The sequence below is a fragment of the Mustela erminea genome, chromosome 1 (genome assembly GCF_009829155.1).
Source record: "Mustela erminea isolate mMusErm1 chromosome 1, mMusErm1.Pri, whole genome shotgun sequence".
Taxonomy (NCBI): domain Eukaryota; kingdom Metazoa; phylum Chordata; class Mammalia; order Carnivora; family Mustelidae; genus Mustela; species Mustela erminea.
The window spans coordinates 217076795-217103018 of record NC_045614.1 but is presented as its reverse complement, the minus strand read 5'-3'; the positions used below and the strand labels follow the sequence as shown (position 1 = coordinate 217103018).

Sequence of the window (26224 nt, the reverse complement as noted above, 5' to 3'; positions counted from 1 at the left end):
TGGAAGAACTTGTTGGCAGCCTGCTTACCATCACGCTGGCTTTTATAATGAAAAAGGAAAATATTTCTGCTTTTAATGATGGCAGCCCCAGAAATGGTGAGTAAAGTGGTTCGGGGAGAGGTCATGCTCCTGAGAGAGGGTTTCTCAACATTGCCGCGTGTTCTGAAGCAGACCAAGGACGGCCCGTTTGGGAAGGGACTTCCGTGCCTAGGTTCAAGGTTTCAGAAAGCATTTTACCACTTGTCCTTACTCTGGTCATTAAGTTAGGCTGCGTCATTTGCCACATGCTGATAGTACGCGGCAAGTGTCAGCAAGGATCAGAAGCAAAAATGGCAGGTGTGTATTTACTAGTTTTCTAAGATTCTCTTCAGAGCCACTTTTGAGGTGGAGAGGAAATAAATATTTATAGGGCATAATCCTTGCTTCAATTTTCCTAAGACTGCCTGGACCAGCGTGAAGAGAGAGTTTGCCTTAAACGGCTTTGTAGTTTCCTGTTGGATCTCCAACACTGCAACCAGTAAACAGAAATTAAAAAGGGGTGATTTAAGGATCTATGTTTATGTGACTGTTGGGACCTCCTTTAAGGAAGCAGGTTCCCAAAGAACTGATGAACTGGGAAGGTGAGTTGGGCTTTACTTGGGAACATTCCGCCATTTCCTCGCTCACTCCGCCCCTCTTAGAGCCGCAGGAATGACTTTCGGAGGCTTCTGACCTCTCTGGCTTTGCGACAGGTGCAATTCTCTCGGAGGAAACAAAGCCCCAGTGTAGCTGGTGCAAGCCAGAGGTGCCTAGCTGCTCCCCCCTTTGCTGTGTGGGGGACTGGGCACCCAGAGGGCATGGATACTTCCATCCTTAACTAGGTCACGTCTGTGCGAGCCAGGGAAGAGTTGTGTTTATGGGAAACTACAAATACTGTGGGTGACCTTCCCCTCCCTGGTGTCGTCTACATTTTTTGGGCGTGGACACTGTGAGTATAAGAAACTTCTTATGGTTACAATAGGTGTCCCACAGGTGCAGGCAAAGGGTTGAGTTTATATGGGACAAAGAACAATGACAAAAAAAAAAGAAAGAAAGTGCTTTGAAAGTGATTTATCTTCTGAAAAATAATGCTGCAGTGATTTCTGAATCGTAAGAGGGGATATCTCTGAAGACGGCTAGTCCTTTGATTTTAAGATCGGTAGAATACACACTGAGAAAGTCATTATTTTAGCAGAATTAAGTCCATAGTTCGGCGTTAACTGGAAGTTTCTCTGTGACCTGCTGTGGCTCATGAAAAGAATTTGTTCTCCGTGGACAAAGAGTTTTGATCTATCGGTACCGAATGTGCTTTATGGGGATTGTTGGATTACAAAGATTTAACGTGACAAAGATACGCTTGACGCTAAAATGCAAACAGGAGCAAACGCTGTCTGTTCTTCTTGGTGAAGGAGGTGGAGGTAGAGCCAGATCTCAGAGGTCCTGAGATAGTCACCATGGGGGAAAACGACCCGCCCGCGGCGGAGGCTCCCTTCTCCTTCAGATCACTTTTCGGACTTGAGGATTTGAAAATAAGTCCTGTTGTACCAGGTAGGTGGAACACGGTGTGACTTTTGGGGAAGTGTCCCGAGAGTTCTTCCTCAGAGGGCCACCGATTGCTTGCATTTCCTTGGGTTTATGGAGCCCTGGAGAGGGGGGAGCATTAGATGGGGGCATCCCCTTGGTCAGCCCCTTGCCAACTCCCGGAGACAGAAGTTTGCGTTCTCTGGGTGGAGGTTTTCAGAAATGGAGGCTCCAGTTGCCCCTCGGAGAGAGGGGTCAGGTCCCGCTGGAGAATCTCTGAGTCCCCCAGGGAGTCCTGAGAACCATCAGCTCTTCCAGGAAACTGAAAGTAAGCCTGGCACTGCCAAAGGTGTTTGATGCCTCGATTAAAATCCAGCCGCAGAAGACAAGAGCTGCTCTGAGCAACAGGGAGAAATGGTTTTACAAGTCGGTCTCAAATGTGGGACTCGTCCCGGTGAGCCGGTACGCCGTGGCTCGCTGCTCCCAGGTGCAGTCAGGAATGCTGACCTCGGGGGCTGGGAAGGGGGACATCTGAGGGGATCTGGCTGAGGTTCCAGAAAGCATGGAGTGGGGGCCACCTTAATGATTCCTTTTAGACCCTCTGGGCAATGGAGGTTGTGGAGAAGATGGGAGGTGGGAAGACAGGCTTTAAGTAAGGGTAAGGACACACTATTCAAAAGTACAGCTCAAAAAGTGAGCATAGATGTAAATTTAAAAAATACCCTGCTATCATCTGACCTCCAAGATTTACCTGGTTTTTGTTTGCCTCCATTCTCTTCCCGTCCTTGCCCGTAAGTATGCATTCTTGCGTAGGACTAGGAACGCCCCACGTGACCTAGTATCATTAGGTGTATCATGATGGATAGGTAGAGACAGGCGTTTTCCCAGGTGCTACTTGGTGTTTGTAAACGCCTTTTGTTTATAAAATCACAACATTCCATCAAGTAGATGTGTAATTCACGTAACTTCAAAGTCATCATTTGACATATAATTGTTCCCAATATTTCCATAGTACAAATAATACAAGCGTGAATAACACTGTACGTATTCACTTCTGATTTCTCACTTCTTCATGATTAATTTCCAGGAGTGAGAATTCAGTAGTGCTTTAAATAAACAAGCAATGTATTGTTCATTACAGAAATTTAGAAAACACAGTTAATCAAAGAGATTTTTTTAAAGTTACTCAGAATTTTATCATTACTCAGAAATAACCCAATTTGTGTTTTAGTATTGGATTTCTTGCCTTTTTCTGATCTTATCTGTATTGTCTGTTGGAAGTGGAATACTCTATTTTGAAGCTTTTTTCCCCTCCAAATGAAACAGTATCATGTTCTTCTTTCCGTGGCATTAAATAATTAAATATTCTTTAGGAGTTTGTGAACTATGGCCTGATGACCATGTGGCCCACTACTTGGTTTTATAAATAAAGTTTTATTGGAACAGAGACACATTCATATTTCAGCAATTGTCTATGGCTGCCTTCATGCCATAGTAGTTGAGCAGTAGCAACAAAGACTGTATGGACCATAAAGTTTAAAATATTTACTATCTGGTCCTTCACAGAGGAGGTCTGCCAACCCCCTTTCCTTGTCATGGAACTAACGCTATACGTGTTTTATCACCAGTTCCTTCTGAGGGGCGTTCAGGCTGTTTCCTATGCATCAGTATCATACACATCCCCTTTCTAACTGTCCATGTAGATAGAAACTTATGTACATCAACGATGACATCTTAACATAAATTTCTGGAAGTGGTCTTACTAGGTCAAAAATTCCACCCATTTTCAAGACTTTTGGTTCGTAATTGCCATCTGACTCTCAAAAAGTTTATGCAACATACACACCTATTGACTGACTCTAAGTGAAGGTGCATTTCCTTTCACCTTGGACTGCAGTGGGGATGCCCTAACCGCAGTCATAATAAATATTGTGAGGTTGAGATGTCGTTACATTTGGCTGGCAGTTTTTCAAATCTCCAGAGAGGGTGAAGGTTTTTTTCCTGCGTGTCGATCATTTGCATTTCTTTTTTGAGGAAGTGCTATGCATTTTGCTTTCAATCCATTCATTCATGCCCTCAAAGACAGAACAAGGAAGGGGAGCGGGGCCATGGTAACACCACAGGACACTATGGCAGGACGCCTGTAAGGGGGCAAATGTGAATGATACAAAGGTTCTCACTGAGTACCAATCTTTGGGTCTATAATTAGGATGAATTTCCTGAATCTAACTCTTAGACACAGCAATTGGAGTGATAAGAGGTCATTCTTGGGGTTCCTGCAGATTTTTAAAGTGTAAGGGAATGTGGTTCTCAGGAAGGGGAGTTCTTAATTTGGTTCAGGCTTCTGGGGGTGGGGAAGGCTGTAAAGAAGAGACTGGTCTGTTAACCCAAGACCACGAATTGGTTGTCCTGAAGGGAACTGGTCTCTCCTGTTGAGATAAAACAACCTCCGTTCTCACGATGTCAGCCATTCATGCAATTTACGGATACAGTTGATCCTTGGACAACACAGGGTTGGGGTTAGGTTGCTGACTCCCCACCTAGTCAAAAATCTACATATAACTTTTGGCTCCCCCAAAACTTACTTACTAATAGCCTACTACTGATTGACCAGAAGTCTTCCTGGTCACATAAGCACTCACCTAACAAGTATCTTGTGTGTTACACGTATTATACACTGCGTTCTTACGATAAAGCAAGCGAGAGAAAAGAACGTGGTGTTAAGAAAATCTTAGGGAAGAGGAAATACATGGAACTACTAAAAATCCACGTGTGAGTGGACCCAAAGAGTTCAAACCTGCATTGTTCAAGGGTCAGGGGTCTTCATCAAGGACTGCTGGGCACCAGGTGTTGGTCTAGGCTCTGAGAACACAGCTGCAGAGCAAACGGCCTACTCAACCTGGCCAAGACAAGACCTTGCCCTCTGCCTCGCCCTCTTCATTCTGGATCCGTCAGGCCACGGAGCACGTGCCTTTCTTATTCTCCTTAATCGCTTCTCTCCTCCCTCTTCCTCATTCCTTCTCTTACTCTTCTCTTCTTCCTCTCCTCTCCCCCCCTTCCCCCCATTTTTGTCTTCAAATTCCCTCCTTTTCAAGTAGCCCTGAATGATATTGGCCATTTTATAAGCACACCCTTCATTGCCAGAGGGTGAAGCTCTGGGTTTCCAAAGACAGGCAGGGGGAGATCTCTGAAGCTTTCCGTGGGAGATCTCTCAGCTCAACATCTCTAAGACTAGGGTAGGAGAGAAAGGGATATTCTGTCCCGACTAACCACGTGCTGTGAAGAAAGCCGTCTCCCCTTCCCACATTCCCACCTTCCTCAGTGTACGTGGGGACAATGGTGGCATGGATGTATTTTCAGGTCTGGTGAGATAATTTGCAGGACATGGCTTGTTCTCCTTGGAATAAAAGTGCTGATGGAAATTCTCCTAGTTGCTCAGAGATGCTCATAATTTTGGGCATCGTAATGCTTGTATAGCATCCCATCTGCCTGGTTCTTCGGCAAGAGCTGGGACAGGTCTGGGGTTTACCTTACTTGCAAGCTAATAAGTCAGCCCGCCCAGTTTGTGGATGCTGGCAGAAGACAAGAGACTCCCGGCTCAGACACGGAGGATGTTATTACAGCATGAGTGGCACGTGCGTCCTGTTCGAGTTAGTTCCCCATGCCCGCCAAGTCCCATGAAGGTGACGTGGAATAGCCCAGGGACAAACTGCATGCCCTGGGTGGGGGGGGGGGGTCTGCAGCACACAAAGGAACCCAGAACCAAGGCCAACTCAAATCTTTCTTAACCGACTGGAAGCTGACCTGTACACAATTTGTCCCAAAGGAAGACATTGCATTTGTTAAGCCAGAAAGTAAGCAGGCCTGCTCTTTGCTCTGGAGAGAGATGTCATCTCTGTCTTCGAAGGCTGCTTGTTCTGCAAAGCATCCTCCAAGAGACGGTCTGGGACAAGGTTGTCTGTGTTGCCATGCTCAAGACTCACGGAGAACGGGCTGCTACATCACCTTGTGACCATCTTAGAGGTCCCAGCCCTCCCTCTTCTCAGAGAACCCTGTTTGGGTTTTACAGGTCACCCATACAGGTCACTGTCCTCCGTGGGGAAGCATTTCTGGGCACCTGGGCTCCACTTGTCCCCTGTAATACTTTCCTAGGGCTGTGGAGACAGAGGATGACAAACTAGGTGGCTTAGAAGAACACAGATCTATTGTCTTATGGTTTGGGAGACCAGAAGTCCAAAACCCAGGTGCCAGCAGGGCTGTGTTCTCGCTGAAACCCACAGGGAAACCCTCCTTCTGGTGTTTGCTGATCATCTTTGCGGTTCCTTGGCTTGTAGGTTTGTCACCCCCCTTTCTGCCTGAACCTTCACATGGTGTCCTGCCTGTGTCTCTTCACACCATTCCCTTCTGGGCATGTCTGTTTTGGGTTCAAATGTCCCCTTTCTAAAGGACACAAGTGAGATGAGATTAGACTCACACGATTATTTGTTTTAACTCAACAGCCCCTGTTAAAACTCCATTTCCAAATAAGACGATATTCTGAGGTCCTGGGGGTCCACACTTCAACATACCGCAGGGTGGACAGGGCGGGGGGTGGGGGACACGTTTTGGTCAGTAACGCCATCCCCTAACCCGGGACGGTCTCAGCTGGATCAGGGGTGGAGAGCCTGGGGCTGAGCCTCTGGAGGGTGTGTCCCCAGATAGATGGCCTTCACTCTAACTACGGCGACTTTCTTTGGGCCAGAACATTCTCTGCTTTGAGGGGAGGAGGGCCGAATAGCTCAATTTCAAGTTTTATCTTATTCAAATCCGCCGCTCTGCGGCTTTCTGCTCTCCGCCCCCCCCCCCCCCACTCCCTTGTCGGTTTCCAGACGCAGACGCGGTCGCGGCGCAGATCCTGTCCCTGCTGCCACTGCGTTTCTTCCCCATCATCGTCATTGGGGTCATTGCCCTGATACTGGCGCTGGCCATCGGGCTGGGCAGTGAGTACAATTCATTATTCAGTGGGCTCTCCAATGCCTGTCCAGGTGTTTAAACTTTGATGAGCCCCCCACGGCCCACACTGGCGGGGCGCTGCCCCCCAGCCTTAATTACTGGAGACCAGAATCTCTGGGGCTTGCAGACTTGGAGTTTTCTTTGCCTGCATGAACTTGGAGCCTGCTGGGGCCCGGGGTGTGGGGGGTGGGGCCGCTGGCCGTGCTCGGGGCTTTGTCACCAAGGAGCCTGCCCAGTTAGAAGTGTCGAGAGGCAGCTGATGAAATGCGATTCTGTGGGCCGGGACGGGGTGCGGGGCCGGGAGGAGGAGACAAGGAGGCCATTCACGCTGGGCCAAGCCTACCTGCTATTTTAAAAAGAGGTTCATGTGAGTCCTTCGGGCGGCTCTGATACGGACACTGTCTCCTCTTCTCTTTCAAATAAGCGGCCGCTGGCTCCGCTGTGGGGTCCCCGGTCCCGTCTCTTCTCGCCCAGGGTTGGAGATGACAGGAGGTGGACCGGGGGGCCGAGGCGTCCCCACTCGGAACCCCCTGCTCAGCTGGCTCAGCCAGTCGGCCCACAGCCATGCACTTTCTCTTGACCTTGAGCCCCAGACCTGGGGCTCGAGGCCACATACTGAGCCAAAGTGGGGTGTAGCAGCCCCACCCGCTGGGATTTGGGACAGAAACTGGGCTGAAGGAAAGCGGCTGCTTTTTCAAATCAGGTTTCCTTACTGATGGCCACGCTCGTGGCCATGGCGGCCTGGGGATGGTGGTTAGTGTTGTGCACTGACGAAGCCGGCCTGTCCTTGACACCCTGGTCCTCCCGTCTCCCCAGTCCACTTCGACTGTTCCGGAAAGTACAGGTGTCGCTCGTCCTTCAAGTGCATCGACCTGACGGCTCGATGTGATGGGGTCTCCGACTGCAGAGACGGGGAGGACGAGTACCGGTGCGGTAAGGCCAGGCTCCTCCTGTAGGACACCCCGAACCGGACCTACCCGTCTGGGCAGCGAGATCCACGGGCCCAGATCCATGCCACGGTCAGGTCACATCCAGGCCGTGGGGGCTGGGGCGGCCCCGCAGGGTGGGGTGCTGCAGGGGAGGCCGGTGGATTCAGCGGGGCGGGGACTTGAGCGAGCTGCAGAGAGACCTCTGCGCCCGTGGGCTCGGGCCCCGTGGGCGGCTCACAGACGCTTCCTCCCGTGCGCCGGGCAGTCCGTGTGAGCGGCCAGAGCGCCGTGCTGCAGGTTTTCACAGCTGCTGCCTGGAGGACCGTGTGCTCTGACGACTGGAGAGGTCACCACGCTAACGTCGCCTGTGCCCAGCTGGGCTTTCCAAGGTAACTTCAAGGACATTTCCCGCGGATGGGTAAAGCGTTTGATTGTGGTGACGATGGGGAGAGAGAGCCTCCTTTTAGGGGGCATGGATGGGGTGCCGCTGCCCACCATCACAGCGCATCCCCACACCAACCTTGGCATCATCCCTGATCCCCTGGTGCACACACCAGGCCCTCGCACGCTAAGTGGTTCGGTCAGGGTCACATGGGAAGGGACATGTTTGGGGGCGTCTCATGGTCGGGACAGGACCCCAGACCCCAGATGCACACAGGAAACAAGGAACTTCCGAGCCAAAGACTAAGCCCCCAGCGGCTCGGGCTGCAGCCACAGGGCACCTAAAGGGCCCCCACAGGCCCCCATGCACCAGATGCTGGCGGACCCCAGGCGGTCACGCACACTTCCAAGGAACCCCAAAGGACCAAGTTGGAAACGCCCACCATATAGTGAAAGCTCAGTCCCTCCCAACAGTTATTTGGAAAGATGTCGAAGGAACAGCCCTGGCAGCGGGGTCTTCACTTCTCAGTGTTTGGTTTTGTCCCGGGACATTGTGCGCTGAGGGGACACATGTCTGACCTCTCTCCCCTGGCCCCTCCTCGGACCCCCGACCACGCTGTCCTCCGTGGCCTCCCACCACGGCACCCCAGCCCCTTTTGCTCTTGGCCCCGGGTTCAAAGTGGGCTCTCTGTGTTCCCACGCTCCTGGGCGTTGGTGCCCGAGTCCCCGTGTCCTTGCCCAGTCCCCCGACCCCGGCATCAAAGCCGGAAACCGCTTGAAGTCCAGGGAGTCTCGATGTTCAGATGTGGGGCATATGTCCGCCCCTTCCTCCGGTGCCTGTGGCACCCCAGCGTCCCCCAGCCCATGTCCCTAGACCGTGTCCCTCTCACCTCGTGACAGCCTGCATTCAGGAGTCAGCTCGGTCCAGCTGGGGACAGCGGCTGAGCCACACACACGGGCTGTGGATGGCACGCCCCACAGACGGGGAGGACGGGGTTCGCAGCCCACGCGCACACGCACGTACCACACGCACGCACAGCTACACTACTCGTATGGACGCATGCACAATACCCACACTGCACAGACACTAAGTCACGCACCCGTGCCCACTCACAGGCCTCACACACACACCTGTGCTCACTCACACGCCTCACGCACACACCTGTGCGCACACCTGCACACACCACCACCTCTGTGAACCGAGGAAAGCTTCCCCAGGCACCTCTGTTCCCTCCAGAGGCCCTTTCTTGGACTTTGGGGGCGTCCCTACTGCTCCCCAGCTCCCTCTCCCTCCCGGAAGGCTCCCCCTTCCCCTGAGCCCCCAGCCCCCTCTCCCACGCAGTAGGGCCCCGAGACTCCTCTCCCTCAGATTCCCGTCCGCCCACCCAGAGACGGTCCCTCCCGCCCTCCGCGTGCGCCCTCGGGGGGTGTCTAGCCAACGCCGTTTCCCCAGGCGGCCCCTCAGCACGGCCGGCTTCCCTCCCCGAGAACCGGCTCTGCCCTCCACGTCGACGCTGCCATTCCGAGAGTGACTTTTCCTTCCTGCTCCTCTCCCGAAAGCCCTTCTTTGATCTCTGCCGGCCGAATCCCATGTCCGCTGTCTGTGGTGGCAGCCAAAGGGGAGACTGTCAAGCAGGATGGCCTGGGTTAGATCCCTGGTCCTCAGCCCAGTCCCCTGACTCGGCCTCGCAAACAGGGACAACAGCAGGACCTGCTCTGAAGGGTGGGGGGCGGTGCGCGTCGGAGCGAGCCGGGCGCACAGGAACGTCCTGGGAGAGCCGGCCGCTGTGATGGTCACGACCTCCTGCAGACTGGGCCGTTTTCTGGGGATCCCGGGGTGGCCCTCGGGGGCCCCGTGCGTCCCACAGCTCTCTGTCTCGTCTCGGGAGCTCATCCTCGAGCGCCTGCCCTGTCGGTGGCGGAACCGTCCCCACCAGGGCTGGGAGGGCCCTTGCCCCCCAGACTCAAACTCGACAGAACCTCGGCTGCATCTACTCCCCCCGCCCAGAGCATCTCCGTAGCGGGATGCAATCCTGTTTGAGAAACCGGTGTGCTCGTGAGCGAAACAACCAGCTGCTTCGTGTCTCGTTCGTTCCGTGAGGAAAGGGGAGGAGGCTTGTCACCCGTCTCCTAACTCCTCAATCACCTGTTTTTTTTTTTTTTTAAAGACCATGGCCTCTTTACCATTGTTCTCCAGACCTGTTTCTTGACACTTTCATCATTTGCTGGGGCGCCCTGAGCCTTTTCCTTCTGTGCTCATCTCTCTCCAGTGGGAACCCCCCACCCAGCCCTGCTCTGGCTTTCATTGTCCCCGACCTATGACCTATGGCCCTTGGGTGCTCGGCACCCCCACTCTGATCCCGCCCGAAAATCCTCCACCGAGTTCTGTGTTCTGCTCTGTCTGGGGCTCGTGTCAGGCCAAGAAGGGTCAGTTCAGCTGGATGCATCGAGGTGGGGCGTGGCTACAACAGGGACTGGTCTCCCTGGCACATGTCGGGAGCCTGCAGTGGGCAAGGGGCTGTGGGGGCCCCACAAGGACCCAAGAGACTTGCGAGTGGGGTGGGGGCGCGGTGGTCTGTGGGCCCAGACAGTACAAGGTCTGCAGTGGCTTCCTAAGCCGGCAACGGAGCTGCTGATGGATGGAGGGGAGGGCCCGACATGGCCCGGGAGGACCCGGGTGGCCCGGGACTGAGCGCTGGCTGGTTGGCGCCCGGAGTGCATCCCGCGTCGGGTCCGCGTTTCTGCTGTGCTTGCAGCTACGTGAGTTCGGACACCCTCAGCGTGGGCTCGCTCGAGGAGCGGCTCCGGGAGGACTTTGCGTCCATCAATCATCTCCTGCCCGACGACAAGGTGACAGCTCTGCACCATTCTGTGTACGCGAGGTGAGCGGCCGGGCAGGGCGGTCGTCTGCACAGCGTCCCCGCGGGCTTTGCTGAGCCGTGCACGGCCCCGCGAGGACCCAAGGGCTGCGAGAGTGTCATTCTCCCAATGCAAGGCGGGGGCTCGGCCGCCCTGCTTAGACTGGAGGGAGGGAGCACCAGGCGGGATGTGGGAACCCAGCCCGGAACGGCAGATGGGGCCCGACAGAGGGGAAGGAAGGGGCACCGCGTGCGTCCTGCTGTTCTCATCGTGGGCAGCAGGGGCGTGTGTGGGCAGGGGCGGAGGGGCAAGGAAACTAGAAAGAATTACAAAGTACGTAACGTTTACCGTTCGTGTTCCGTGTTTCCCCCGAGGACTCACGAGAAAGGTGTGATGAGGCGCCCGTAAGTGACGGTACCCTCAGCCTAGCGTGTCCCCTGCCTCTACAGTCAGGTGTCCCGTCCCCGTAGGCTCTTCCTGACACGTGGGACCAAATCCCAGGAGCGTGTCCTCTGCTCTGGGAACAACAGCTTGTCAGCCTGTCCATCGCGTAATTGATTGCCACTCGGGGACCCACATGCAATTTGTGGGGACAGCTCATCGCTTAGGTCCTAAAACCTCGGTCTGGTGACGCCCCCGTTTTCTTGCATGGTCGTACGAGTGGACTGGGGCTCTACAGGCAGGACGAGTCACAAAGGGACGGGGTGGGTTGTAAGCGGAGCACATTCCCTGCGCCCCTCCCCCATGCAAGGGCGAGCATGTGTCATTTCTCAGGGGGAGGGGACAGCAGTGTGATCCAGGCTGCAAGGACTTGGCGCCCGGAGAGGCTGCCACGTTGCCCCAAGGGCACCCTGTGTCCTCCAGGGGCCGGCGAAGAAGCCCGGGGTGAAGCTGGCCTGCGGCCGACGGCAGTGATGTTTCTGTCGTAGAGCCCCTCCCGCGCGTCCTGTCCTCAGCCGCGCAGAGCTCAGAAGCGGTCACCTGCCACATGCACAGCACTGCACTGTGGCCAAAAGTTTTGGGATGAATGTGTGACCTCACTCGCGTGCATTTTTAAAAAAATACGGACTAAAATTGCCCGGGAATAAAGTCCGTGTTTCTTTGACCCCAAGACTGGAAAAGAGCTCACCCGCCGGCACTTACCGCAAACCCCTCTTTTGTTCCTCAGGGAGGGCTGCGCCTCGGGCCGGGCGGTCACCCTGCAGTGCACAGGTGAGCCATCTCGCAGGGCAGAGGAGCCGGAGCCGCGCTCGCTCGCGCACTCCGTCTCCCCCGCCTGCTGGGTCTGCTGGGGTCCCGCATCCTGGGTGCCAGCGGGGAGCCCCGCGGACCCCACCTGATGGAGGAGGACAGTGTGCCTCCCGTGGGCAGGGGGGAGGCAGCGGAGCCGCTCCTCAGCGGCAGAACAGGACCGTGGTCCGTGAGGCCCTGGCACCGCGGTGGCTCCGGCAGCCTGACTCGCGGTCGCTTTCTCCCCCTGCCCACCTCAAGGAGGAGTGGGCCCAGGCGGGTCAGAGCCCCGGGCTCCCTGCCCGGTGTCCACACTGCAGGGGTGAGGTCTGGAGTCAGGCAGGTGCCCACGAGCCCTGCATTACTGAGGAGAGGGCTGCGCAAGGTTCCCACACACCTGGCGAGTTGTGGTCCTACTGGGGTCACGGGCGTCGCGGTGCAGGGCGCGGCCAGCACCGGCTCCTCCCCCGCACCCCTACCTCTGCTCCCACCCTCTGCCCTCCCAGCTCTCCTCCTGCGCCGTGAGCTCTGTGAGGCCGACGGGCGTGGGGGGAGTCTGTGGCGGTGACAGCAGGTCCCCAGAGAGGTCTGTGGGATCGACCCCCGGCCCTCCTTCTCCCTCTGCAGTCTGTGGTCTGAGAACGGGCTACAGCTCGCGCATCGTGGGTGGAAACGTGTCCTCACTCATGCAGTGGCCGTGGCAGGCCAGCCTTCAGTTCCAGGGCTACCACCTGTGCGGGGGCTCCGTCATCACCCCCGTGTGGATTGTCACCGCCGCGCACTGTGTCTATGAGTGAGTACCCATCGCCCGCGCACCCCGGCCTGCACCGGGGGGGCGCTAGGCTGGGGTCGGCTCCGGCGGTCAGCAGCAGCTCCAGAGCGCAGGGAAGCCGGCCAGATTGTCCCGCAGAGGGCACCCATCCCTCTCGCTGCTGGCCGTGACCGGTGACCCCGAGGTCATTCTAAGGATGTCAGACCTGCCGCTCCTACAGAGAAGGTAGAAAGCTCGGGGCTGGATCTTCCATCCAGGAGGGAAACTGCCAGCTTCCCTCTTGCTACTTAACGGGGAGCTTGCTGTGGTCAAGAGAGTGAAAGGGGGCTCCGGCCGCGTGGGCACCGGGGTCCCAGGCCGTGTCTCGGGGGACCTGAGCCCAGGGAAAAAACCAGAGGAAGATTCCCAAGCACAGAGGAGAATTCTCCGTTTTTGTTTCCGTTTTGGCTGCTGTCTGACGGAGAACGGGCTCTGAGGGACCCCTCGGACGGAGAACGGGCTCTGAGGGACCCCTCGGACGTTGAGAAGTCCGGAGATGCAGACGCCGAGGCTTGCCTGCGGGCCGTCCGGGAGGGTCTCTGCTCCTGCAGGGCGCGGGACCCTCGGTCAGGGCGGAGCCTCCGCACGCAGGGAGCGCGGCCGAGCGCGGCCGTCTCTGCCACCCGCCTGGCCCTGCATCTCCAGTCCTTTGAGGTCCCCGGGTTAGCGTTCTGGGGGAGCCCCTGCCTCACTCACCGCCTTGTCATTTCAGCCTGTATCTCCCCAAGTCCTGGACGATCCAGGTGGGGCTGGTGTCCCTGCTGGACAGTCCCGCCCCTTCCCATCTGGTGGAGAAAATCATCTACCACAGCAAGTACAAACCCAAGAGGCTGGGAAACGACATCGCGCTCATGAAGCTGGCCGGGCCGCTCACCTTCAGCGGTACGTCGGGGTTCCCTCCCGCTCTGCGGCTTTCCCTTCTCTCGGGAGAGTTTGTAGTCACCCCTGGAAGCCATTTTCCGGAGCCCCTTGGCGGTCTTTGCCGGGCAGTTCCAGGGGCTCACTCGTTTCCCCGCTGGCCATGGGGATCACCTTTCCTCACTGAAGTTGTGGTTTTCCTGGTTCTTGGTATGACACGTAGTTTTCGACGGCGTTCTGGACATCGGGCTACCGCGTCCGGAGACGCCGGGTCCGTTTACCTCCTCAGCTTCCGCAGGAGGTGCCCGTCGCGGTTCCCGCGCGTGACTTGCCTATGTTGTGCACCGTGCTTCTGTGGACATTTGATTTTGGAGACCTGTGGTCCGACTTTGGTCAGCTCGGTTCTTCCTACTGGTGCCACTGGAGACAAGAGGGTCTTGCCCAGGCCAGGTCAGGGGCGCCTCTCGGCGGTGGAAGGGGGGTCTCTGGCCCCGTGGGCTCAGAGTTCCTCCCTGCCCGGGAGCTTATTCTATCCCAGAGCACATGGGATAGAACTTCCAAACGTCTTGCAGGGACAAAGGATTAGGACCCTACTCTTAAGCACACTCAAGCCCCTTCGCCTTGCCCAGCACACGCCACGTGGAGTGTTGGCACAGGCGTATTGAACGGGCTCTGATGCCGCGGAATCCTGGCCCAGGGTCCACGTGTTCACCACACCGCGCCCCGAATGTTCTCTTGTAATGCTCTAGAAGGCATGTTTCTGGAGAAGCAAAGAGAAGTTGTAACGGTGACATTTGCTTATTATTATTAGTGGTTCTTGGTTATAAAAACGAGAGGCTGAAGTCTGCACTTTGATAAAACTAGGTGAGTGCCGACGACTTCACTGTCTTTCCATTACTGTCTCATGCGGAAATGCTTAGCGCGTCACCCACCGTGTTCCTGAGACAGCTTCGCGGCAGCCGTGACCCTGTCTCTGCTGGAGGGTGTTTGTGACACAGCCCACGGGAACAGGCCAGCTTCTTGCCTCCAGGTGGGCTAGGCAGGACCACAGCAGGCACCAGGGGATGTTTCATGGCAACGCGGCGTGGTCCAGACCAGCAGCGGGCAGGTTAGGGCCCTCGGTCCCAATCTGACTCTGCCTGTAGCTTTCAGACCAGTCAAGGGCTTGACTTTCTTTGGGAGGTCGTTTGAGCTCCTCAGAGAGGCGGACTTTGGGGACATTGACTGTTTTCTTGGACGAGTGCTTCAGCTGAGTTCAAGGCTGCTGTCTCCCCTGCAACAGACGCGATCCAGCCCGTCTGCCTGCCCAACTCCGGAGAGAACTTTCCGGATGGAAAAATGTGCTGGACGTCAGGATGGGGAGCCACAGAGGATGGAGGTCAGTCACCCGAAATCAAGATTCCAAGTCCAGGGAGCCCAGAGGCCTGAGGCCCGGGCTGGACGCCCACCATGACATGCTGCCCTTCGTGTCCCTGGGTGGCGTCCCCAGGGGAGGCCACACGTCCCAGGCAGGGGTATGGGTCTGCTGCCGGACTCACGCTCTCAGCAGAGTGGTTGTGGGTCACAGTCATGGTTCTATTTGTCTTGGGGCATGAAATTGCAGACTTTGCCCGGAGAGCAATAAATGGGAAAGGAGCCCGGGGGACACCCCGTGTTGGGAAGACGCTCACTAGATCGTCGGGTGGTTCTCCCCCTCCTCCCCACTGGGCTAGCAAAGCACATAAGGAGCCCACAGAGAACCCCTCCCAAGGCTTATTCAGAAAGCCTCCGTCTGTAACCGGTGAGGAATTTTCCTCTTGTGAGAGGTTGGAAGACGTCTTATTTCATTAGCGGAAGCAGACGTACGGCAACTTAGTCTATACTCGTAAGGGAAGTCGTCATCCTAGTGAGAAGAGGGCATGCCCTGGAACCCAGCCCGTCCTTCCGTCGGGGTGGGGCACCCCTGTGCTCATCACTCAGAGGTTTTCCATCAATTCCTTTCCTTCTGGTAGGAAAGGTAGGAGTTCCTTGAAGGGGGACGTTGGCTATCGTAACAAAGCTCCACGAACAGAGGGGCTTAGCCAGCAGGACTCATTCCCTCTGGAGCCCAGAAGTCTGAGATCAAGGTGTCTCAGGGCTGGTTCCTTGCCGGGACTCCGAGGGTGAAGAAGCAGCCCCTGGCTTCTCCTGCAGCTGCCGATGGCTCCAGCCTTCCTTGGCATAGACACAACCCTACAGCCTCTGCCTTATCTTCCTGTGCCCCCACCCCCGGCCCTGTGTGTCAAGTCTCTCTCCCCTTTCTCTTAGAAGGAAACCCATCTTTGGACTTAAAGCCCACCCTAAATCTGGGACGACCTCATCTTGAGGTTCTTACCTTGGTTACACCTGCAAAAACCCTACTCCTAATAAGGCACGTGCTAAGTTTGCAGGTGAACATGGTTTGGGGGGGGGTCCCACTCACCCCAGTACAGCAAGTTCAGTATTTTCCTTCTAAGGCTTATTAGTGGAGTCTGCCGCTCCCTGAATGTCCCCGGCGCACGGCGCTTCCCCAGATCTGCCATGTCGGTCTTCTTCCCCAGGGCAGGGTCTCATCCCCCTGTCCAACCGTGTCCTCTTGTCCGTATTGGAGGCTTCCTCCACGGACCGGTTGAGCTCCGCTCCACCACGTACTGGTGCTGAGCTGGGCATCTCCATACGACACTGCCGGCTCCTCGCAGCAGCCCCTCGGCAGGACGTCGTCTTCATGGCCGTCGTGAGGGCGAGGAGCCTGGGGCGAGGGGAGCTGAGCCCCTGCCTGGGCTCCCGTGACCAGGCGGAGGGAGGTCTGGGCTTCCACGGCCTCTCCACCTTGTTTCTCAGGACTTGCGGTGTCAGAAGATTAGTTTGTCACTTCACTTGGTCCTGCGGGGCAAGTAGGGACAGGCGGCATTCTCAGCCGAGCTCTGGGCGGCGGTCCTGGGCAAGTGGGGTGTGGGTGGAGTGGAGAAGCCCGCGCAGAAGACGGCGTGCGGCTCGCACTCAGGGACCTCTAAGAATGTGGGTTTGAGGAGTGCGGACCCGCACTCCGCTGCTGACACGTGCGAGACGTGTGCCCCGCTTTTGGCCTGTAGAGCGTAAAGATACCCGGTTGCAAACAGATCAGGTTAGAGGTGCGGATCCCTTCAGGTAGGTGGTGGGGCTGACCCAAGAGTGGATGCGTTGTTTCCTGTTGCTGTGGCAGCAAGACCAGACTCACTGGTTTCGACCCCAGGAACATGGTGGCTACGGTCCGGAGGTCAGGCTGGTCCCTCCTGGAGGCTCTGAAGGAGGGTCCGTTTCCTGGCCTTTTCTAGGGTCAGGGGCTGCCTGCGGTCCTGCCTCTGTCCTCACAGCAGGCCAGGCAGTGTCCCCCGTTCCCCACCCCCGTCTGACCTCCGCCCCACTCTCGCGTCTGCTCTGACGCCTGTGGTACCATTAAGAACCCACCAGACACCAGATCCCACAGGATCGTGTCCCCATCTCAGGGCCCTTCTGCCGTGGAAGGTGACCTAGACGCCTTTGGGAGGACACTTCTCTGCTGACCACACCAAGTCTCCGTGGGCCCCAGAGCCCGTGTCCTTCATGGGCCTCTGGTTCCCTTCTGTAGCCTGGATTGTTCTGAGGACCGAACAGGCCGGTGTGGGTGGAGCGCTTGGCCCGGGGTGGATCCCGGGGGGTCCCTGATGGCTTCTGCCGTCCCACCTCCTCCTGCGTTGGCCACTTTAGGGGAGTGTGTGGTCCAGACGTGAAGCAGCAGGGCTGCCCGGCCTGCTCATCGGGGAGCTTGCCGCGGACCACGTGCTGGCCGCCTCCAGGAGTGGCCTCCTCTGCCACCAGAGTGTGGTGGCGTGGCCCCGCCCCAGGGGTGCCCTGAATTCCCAGCAGGGCCCCTCTTGCAGGTACTGCCCTCTCTCTGACACAGGGGACGGCTCCCCCGTCCTCAACCACGCAGCCGTGCCTTTGCTGTCCAACAAGATCTGCAACCACAGAGACGTGTATGGTGGCATCATCTCGCCCTCCATGCTCTGTGCCGGCTACCTGAAGGGCGGCGTGGACAGCTGTCAGGTAGGGGCCCCTGGGGACCTCCGGGTGCCCCAGCAGCAGGGGGGCTCTGGACGGTGACCCAGCCCGTAGGACGGGCCACGGCCAGCATTTCCCTGTGACTGGCGAAAAAGTAAATTTACAGGGTGTGGGGAAGACGTTTGCTCAAGATAGGACTCCCTTTCCTGGCCAGTGGCCCAGTGACCCGGCGCTCCTGTTCTGCCTGTGTGCTGGTGGCAGGAGCGGTCTCAGGTGGCAGAAGCGGAACCCAGCCCTGGTTCTCGGGGTTTGCAGGGGGGCACAGGGGGGCTGTAGGCTGGTGGGAACCGGCCAGTCTGGCCTCCAGAGCCTCAGTGAGCGAAACTCCAACACCGCGGGGTTCCAGCCCCGCCAGGCAGACCCTCCCTCTAGTTTGCTTCCGAGGCTGTGTCCATCTGCCTCGACCTTCACGGGGTCAGCGCCTCTAGAATCTGGCAGGGACACAGCTTGGGGAGACGGTCCCTGGGGGGCCAAGGACTCCTCTGTTCGGGGTTTCCGGCATGAGTCCTCGGAGACGGGGGTGTGAGCCCAGAGCCGGGCTCATGATGGGAAGGGGGGGATCCTGGAGGGGGACAAGGGACACCCCCACAGTGCGTCTCTCCTCGCCACCAGGGCGACAGCGGGGGCCCGCTGGTGTGTCAGGAGCGGAGGGTGTGGAAGCTGGTGGGGGCGACGAGCTTCGGCATCGGCTGTGCCGACGTCAACAAGCCCGGGGTCTACACGCGCATCACCTCCTTCCTGGACTGGATTCACGAGCAGATGGAGGTGGGTGCCGCCGGCGCCGGTCCCGGTGCTTCGCCTCCAGCGTCCTTCTCTGTGGCCCCGGGTCTGCCTGGGCTGGTCCAGCGAGAGGTGCCCTGTGGCCTCTGGGTGTCGGACGTGAGCACGGCCCGTCCCACAGGCAAGGCTCTGTGCGGGGCAGGGCGGGCAGGAGAAGGGCGTGCCCCAGGCTGACGGGGTGGGAGGGGGACGGCTTCCCCTGGAGGGGACAGGCCGGAGTGGCAGCGGGCCCGGCCGCGCAGGAAGCCCCAGCAGCGCGGCCTTCTACCTTGCGGACCCCCGGCGCACATTTGCTGACTTGCCCTCCCACGCTGAGCCCACACCACGCCTTGGCCTCGTTTCAAAGAACATGGGATTTGCCTTTTTGTTTTTAAAATTATGGCCAAATATACGTGACATAAAGTTAACCATTTTCAAGTGGACAAGCATCCTCGGGGAGCTGTGTAGCCCACACCTCGAGGCTCTGATGCTCCAGGACCCGTTTCACAGCCTCATCAAGCCGACCCGCCCCCTTCCCTGCCCCGCCCCGCCCCCCCCAGCGGTTCTCCAGCAGCAACTTTCCCTCCGTCAAAGACCTTGTAAAACGCTCCTTTCAACTGGAAACAACAGACCAGGGAAGGCATCAAGCCGCTCCTGGGCCCTGGACGTCGTGTTCTGCTTCCGCTGGGAATTTTTGCTTTGAAGGAAAAGCTGCGTCAGGGCTGCCCCGTCCCTGCTGAGGCCTGTTCTGACTCCTGGCCCCACTGTGCCACCGCACTGTCCATCCTTTGTAGGCTCGGATAGTTCCTACCCCGGGGCCGGCTCCTGGCAGAGCCGTGCTAGAAGGCAAGCCTTCTCCAGAAACGCGTGCTGGCTCTCGTTTTGTGAGCCGGGGAGCACCCCTGAGGGACACGTAACACCCTTAAGCACAAAATTCAGCCCAAACCCATCAACCTCTTTGGAAACAAGAGAACAGACGTTTGCGAGAGCAGCACCCCCCACACCCCACCCCCTCTCAGGCGGAACCCCTGGGGTACAGACGGCCATGGGAGCGGCGCATGGAGGGCAGGAAAGGGGGGTCACCCACAGAGGCCGTGGAAGGGCTCCCTCCACGCAGCCCCGCTCTGGGACAGACGGTGCTCGCACCAGCTAGTTGTCATGAAAGTCCAGCTGGAAACAGGTGCGCGCTGAGGACCCCCAGGAGCCCCGTGTGGTCGGGGGTGTGCGGTGAGGGCCCTGGCGATTCTGATGCACCGGGCCTTCAAGGGAAGACTCTGGGGAAGCACCGGTGGGGACCCCGTGTCTACCTGGGAGGGCTTAAAAAGAGCTTCCGTCCCCTCCCCGCACCTGGATCTGTGCTCCCCCTGCCCTGATGAGCACGTCCACGAGGGATGCACGGATGGCGGCTGGGGGCCTCCTGGAGGCCTGAGACACCACCACCGGCTGCCTCGGGTCCCCTGAGGGCCAGTGTGAGAGTCACCCTTTAGTAAGTCTCTTCAGATGTCCGGGGAGAGGGGAAGACCCAGAAGAGGCTTCCCTTCCCATGGGAGCTTCTCCAAAGGTCTGCATTTTTGGTTGTTTCTTTTGACTATTCCCTCGGGCCTTCCTAGGGCCCACACGGGTCCAGGGACATTGGCTCGGTCATCCGCTGATGCTGGACTGCCCGCTTTCATCCACTGTGCTCTGCACAGGGGCCAGAAAATAAACCTGTTTTGATCCAAACCCGGGCTTAGGACCTCACTGTGAGCATTGGAAAGGCCACGTGGTGGCTAGGGAAAGCACCCCCGGTCAGGCCTCCTTTAGCAGAGGCCAGCTGTGTCCCCCATGCAGGGCGGGGACCTGTCCACGCTCACTCGGGGCCAAATGTGGGTGCCTGCTCCGTCTCAGGGTGGGGGGTCGGCCCGAAGGGTGAGAGAAGGTGACAGCTGTGTTTTCATTTCCAGAGGGACCTGAACACCTGAACAGGAGGGGACCGGATGCCACCTTGACTTCCTGCCTGACCGAGACGCCCCGCCCTTCCACGGGTCCCTGGGTGGAGACTCCCAACGGGAGGCGGGGCCTTCCGTGCTCTTCTTTCTGGCGGCGCCCGCAGAGCCAAAGGAAGGAGCAGCTTTCCGCCCCTCCGCGTCTGGAACCGCCCGCCTCCGGCTCCTCCACAAGCTGCCGGGGGCCTCGGCTAACGTGACCTTTGTGCTCTGTGACCTTCGCTGAGAACAGAAGCGGAAACGCCTCCGTGGTGTGACCTTGTCCCCCTCGTCCATTCCGTTTTCTCTGCCCCGGGGCACAGGCGAATCCCACACAAACAACACGGGAACTCAGTAAGGACGCGCGCCAGAGCCGTGGGGTGCGACGCCGCTGTCTGCGCGTCTTTATCCCGAGGCGCCGGACCAACTCAGAGCTTCCTACTTCCAAGGTCCCGGTCTGCATGTGGGACCTTCATCTGCGAGGGATTAGTGGCAAAGTTTAGCTCTATTCTTCCTTCGTCGCTGTTGGTGCATTATTTGTCTCTTGTTTCCAAAGGACGCGTGTTCCTGCCACGCAGCCACCAGTCCGCGCTTGTGCGGTGGGTCCTGACCGCTCGTGCGCTGGGCTCCCAACCTGACTGGAGAGTCAGTCCTCCGATCTCCTCCATACACGATGTCCGTTTTGCATTTCCCTGTTGAAACAGGTTTCTTTCTTTGTGTGTGTTTGTGTTTTTAACGATTTTATGTATTTATTTAAGAGAGAGGGAGACAGCGAGAGCATGAACGGGGGGAGGGGCACAGGGAGAGGGAGAAGCAGGCCCCCCGCGGAGCAGGGAGCCCGATGCGGGACTCGATCCCAGGACCCCAGGATCATGACCTGAGCTGGAGGCCAACGCTTCACTGACAGAGCCCCCAGGCGCCTCCTGGCACAGATTTCTCAGCAGATCGGAGTTACAGCAAAGACTCAGAAGCAGAGTAAGATGCGAAGGTAGTAGGGCAAGACCGGACCCCACAGACTGCTGAAGGCCGGGTTCACAGTCACAGGGCATCAAGAGGCCAGAGGTGTCCCTGCGTCTCTGCACGGCCCTGCTACCCTAGCATGCACCTGCAGCATTAAAGACCCACCTCCTCCCGGTTACCCAGCCCCCTCTGCGGCCCCCCGGACGCACACACGGAACAGAGAAGAGGCGTCGTAGGCAATCACTGAGGACGTGACCATAGATGACTCTGTTGCCTCCCCCTGAGGCGGCCGTGGGGACGATGGTGGTTTCAGAGCCAGCAGGTGCACGGGCTGGGAGAGGCGGCGGGGACCGAGCTGGCCGCACACAGCGAGGGAGGGAGCGGCGGGGCCCACGGGCTGCCCACTCAGCAACCACCGTAATTACCAGAGTTTTCCTAGGGAGCATTTGCCGTCTTACAATCTTTCCAAAGGTCCTGAGTAACGTGAACGCCAGGCTATGAATCAGCGTGGACCCTGCGCCTGGCCTGGCTCTGTCGCATTTCTGTGCGCGCTGACCCTCCCAGACAGGAACGCTGGCTAGTCCCGTCCCGCAGATAAGGACACTGGGGCGTGAGCGGGAGTGACGGCCCCAAGCCCCAGGCCAGGCCAGAGGGCCGTTTGGGGTCCGCACCACGCAGGACGGACCTGCCGGAAGTAACGGGATTGATGCCTCGTTGGCATTCGAGTCTGAAGACACTGGGCCCCGCGCGTTTGCACCCGCTGGAGACATCAGTCATTCAAAGTCACGGTCGACCGCTCCCTCCCGACAAGCACTGAGCACTAGTGGAGGTCACTGCAGGCTCCAGCTCAGGTTCGTGGGTGGAATCCTCTGCCATTTGGTTGCTTTCTTCCATGGCTACAGCTTCGCCTCCGCATCTGTCCGGCAGCCGGGCTGGAGTGGGAGCCAGGTGAGAGCCCTGGGCGGGCACAGCTGACCCGTGGCCAGAGCAGCAGCCTGGAGAACACACCGCAGGGCCGGTGGGCTGCCGGCGGCTTGGCCCGCAAGAAGGAGCGCGGGGCAGGCACGTCGTGGGTCCGTGAGTGAGGCGGCCCTCGCCTGCTCCCCGACGTCCAGCCCACTGCCACGGGGGCGGCTCCTTCCGGAAGACATGACAATATTCGGAACGTTTGGAAAAGCGAGTGTTCTAAACTGGTCAATGTCTTTAAATGCCAACGTGGCCACCAAAACTGTGAATGCCTGCCCCTGTCTTGGAAGAGGAGGGTTTCCAGATCCAGGGATGGTCCCAGAAGTCTGATTTCTCTGTCTCGCACCCAAGGGAGGGGTGGGGGTGCAAGCCTTCGCCCCGTCAGAGACCAGCCGGGACCCAGCACTGGTCAGGGAAGGTCTGGGTACGGACATGGTTGCCAGGCCTCCATGCCCAAGGGCAGGCTTATCGGCAGGATGCCCAGAAGGGCAACCCCGGGGCTGGCATGCGTGTGCAAGGACCACGCCCTCCAGGTGGTCAAAGGCAGAGTCCCCGGGGGGCCCCCAGCCACAGGGTGGCACAGGGTCTCCCCAGCGACACAGAGATGGAGTAACGGCCAACAAGAAGGTTAAGATGACACAGTAATCGCAAACACAGGCTTCAAATCAATTACTTCATTTATCTTTTTTTTTAAAGATTTCATTTATTTATTTGACAGAGATCACAAGTAGGCAGAGAGGCAGGCAGAGAGAGAGGGGGAAGCAGGCTCCCTGCTGAGCAGAGAGCCCGATGCTCCATCCCAGGACCCTGAGACCATGACCTGAGCCGAAGGCAGAGGCTTAACCCACTGAGCTATCCAGGCGCCCCCAAATGAATTACTTTAGACAAATCTACTCACTGGGCCACCTTCTCCCCACCCCTTACCCTGCATGAAGGAAAGAAGGACTCTCACGAAGCGTGCCACCATCGTGATGGTGATGGCTTGGGGCATGAGGTCCCCTGTGTCTACACGGGTGGCTGGCCACGCTCCAAGCTAGATCCCGGCTAACTGAACTGCCTGTGAGCCGCTTCTGGGGACACCTGTGTTCCTGTCACTTGCCCCTTCTGGGGTGCCTACATGGTTGGAATTGTCCCCCCCCAATTCACGGACCCACAGAGAGATCATTCTTTGGGCTCCCATGATGCAGGGTGTATGACGTGTGTGTGTGTGTGTGTGTGTGTGTGTGAGTGTGAGTTTGCATGTGATTACACCAGTACGGTGACACATGAGGGGGTGGAATCACTCATTTCTGAACCCGCCTCTCTTTCTAAGCAGAGGGCTCTCAAGGGCAGGATCATCTGTCCCCAGTGCGTGCCCAGTAGCCTCCACCCCAGTGTCACCAACACAGCTTTCACGAACCCAAACATGACGCCCGAAGGGGCTTCATCGGACACTCGGACCTCCCGTTCCATGAACCAGCACCTCCCCAGCCTGGAGGGGGTGAAAACAGCCTTCATGCTCTACGATGGTGCTTTATTTAAAAAGTCTCCGCCTTTCTTCCCTCAGAAGCACAAACACAACTACTGGGTGTGTGAACATTGGAACCCGCTCTTCTGCTGTTCCTATCTCGTACTCCGTCTTCCGTCGAGGGACCAAAATCACAAAAACTCCGTCTCAAAGTCTTGTTCACAGAAAAAAGGTCAAAGTGATGTCCCTAAGGGACGAGAAGTCACAAAACGGAGGATTTTCGTCAAGAATGAGAGAACGATCGTGCGGGTCTTTAAATCCCCCACTAAGCACCGAGGTCAGGGTTTCGGAGTTGGGGGGAGTCGGACACACTTTCCTGCCAGGCTGTGTTTGACTTTGCCCCTTCTTCCATGTTCCGTGCTCACTGGAGACCTCCCCCTCCTGCTTTCCCGGGTGAGGTGGGGCCCGCGAGGACGGCTGCGGCAGAGCTGAGGTCCGCAGTGCCCCTGTGCACGGGCCGAGCCACCCGCCGACCCCCCTCGCTGCACCTGCCCAGCTCCCTCATCCCCGGAGGCGCCCACCGTGCTACAGTGTAACTTGCACCGTAATGACGGTCCCCGACGCAGAGTTTATAAACTTTGCGCCCACTTCCCAGAGGCGCCAGAGGGAAAGGTGAGGAAGGGGAGGGACAGAAGCCGGGGACCGTGTCTGTGTGCAGATGGCGTGCAGATGGTGTGCAGACGGTGTGCAGACGGTGTACAGACGGCGTGCAGATGGCGTGCAGACGGTGTGCAGATGGCGTGCAGATGGCGTGCAGATTGTGTGCAGATGGCGTGCAGATTGTGTGCAGATGGTGTGCAGATGGCGTGCAGATGGCGTGCAGATTGTGTGCAGATGGCGTGCAGATTGTGTGCAGATGGTGTGCAGATGGCGTGCAGATGGCGTGCAGATTGTGTGCAGATGGCGTGCAGATGGTGTGCAGACGGTGTGCAGACGGTGTGCAGATGGCGTGCAGACGGTGTGCAGACGGTGTGCAGACGGCGTGCAGATGGCGTGCAGACGGCGTGCAGACGGCGTGCAGATTGTGTGCAGACGGTGTGCAGACGGTGTGCAGATGGTGTGCAGACGGTGTGCAGACGGTGTGCAGATGGTGTGCAGATGGCGTGCAGATGGTGTGCAGATGGTGTGCAGACGGCGTGCAGACGGCGTGCAGATTGTGTGCAGATGGCGTGCAGATTGTGTGCAGACGGTGTGCAGACGGTGTGCAGACGGCGTGCAGATGGCGTGCAGACGGCGTGCAGACGGCGTGCAGATTGTGTGCAGACGGTGTGCAGACGGTGTGCAGATGGTGTGCAGACGGTGTGCAGACGGTGTGCAGATGGTGTGCAGATGGCGTGCAGATGGTGTGCAGATGGTGTGCAGACGGCGTGCAGACGGCGTGCAGATTGTGTGCAGATGGCGTGCAGATTGTGTGCAGACGGTGTGCAGATGGTGTGCAGATGGTGTGCAGACGGCGTGCAGACGGTGTGCAGATGGTGTGCAGACGGTGTGCAGACGGCGTGCAGACGGCGTGCAGATTGTGTGCAGATGGCGTGCAGATTGTGTGCAGATGGTGTGCAGACGGTGTGCAGACGGTGTGCAGATGGCGTGCAGATGGCGTGCAGATGGCGTGCAGACGGCGTGCAGATTGTGTGCAGATGGTGTGCAGATGGTGTGCAGATGGCGTGCAGATGGCGTGCAGATGGCGTGCAGACGGCGTGCAGATTGTGTGCAGATGGTGTGCAGATGGTGTGTAGATGGTGTGCAGATGGTGTGCAGATGGTGTGCAGACGGTGTGCAGATGGCGTGCAGATGGTGTGCAGATGGTGTGCAGACGGCGTGCAGACGGCGTGCAGATTGTGTGCAGATGGCGTGCAGATTGTGTGCAGACGGTGTGCAGATGGTGTGCAGATGGTGTGCAGACGGCGTGCAGACGGTGTGCAGATGGTGTGCAGACGGTGTGCAGACGGCGTGCAGACGGCGTGCAGATTGTGTGCAGATGGCGTGCAGATTGTGTGCAGATGGTGTGCAGACGGTGTGCAGACGGTGTGCAGATGGCGTGCAGATGGCGTGCAGATGGCGTGCAGATGGCGTGCAGACGGCGTGCAGATTGTGTGCAGATGGTGTGCAGATGGTGTGCAGATGGCGTGCAGATGGCGTGCAGATGGCGTGCAGATGGCGTGCAGACGGCGTGCAGATTGTGTGCAGATGGTGTGCAGATGGTGTGTAGATGGTGTGCAGATGGTGTGCAGATGGTGTGCAGACGGTGTGCAGATGGCGTGCAGATGGCGTCAGATGGCGTGCAGATTGTGTGCAGATGGCACCTGCGTTACCCCCTAGTCTCGGAGAGCCTTCTTCTAAGGACACCTGGAAACTGGTCGCCTGGTCGCCCGTGGGGCTCTGGGAGGGCAGC

The 26224-nt window shown here is 58.0% G+C and overlaps 1 protein-coding gene across 1 annotated transcript; it reads left to right on the top strand.

Annotated features, from left to right (window-relative positions):
- TMPRSS3 (transmembrane serine protease 3) lies at window positions 1-21089 on the top strand. The gene is made up of 13 exons (XM_032303009.1): window positions 1-96; window positions 1428-1566; window positions 6408-6518; window positions 7348-7464; window positions 7726-7849; window positions 10598-10723; window positions 11869-11912; window positions 12558-12723; window positions 13454-13623; window positions 14882-14977; window positions 17519-17661; window positions 18289-18441; window positions 20379-21089. The coding sequence occupies exons 1-13, from the start codon at window positions 76-78 to the stop codon at window positions 20394-20396; spliced, it is 1428 nt and encodes a 475-aa protein (XP_032158900.1). The 5' UTR covers window positions 1-75; the 3' UTR covers window positions 20397-21089.
- Window positions 21090-26224: the final 5135 nt, after the last annotated feature.

Coding starts and splice junctions, on each gene's coding strand:
- TMPRSS3 (XM_032303009.1), top strand. CDS start 76: ATGATGGCAGCCCCAGAAATG. Junction 13,624..14,881: donor CGGGCCGCTCACCTTCAGCG/GTACGTCGGGGT, acceptor CCCCTGCAACAG/ACGCGATCCAGCCCGTCTGC. Junction 17,662..18,288: donor GCGGCGTGGACAGCTGTCAG/GTAGGGGCCCCT, acceptor CCTCGCCACCAG/GGCGACAGCGGGGGCCCGCT.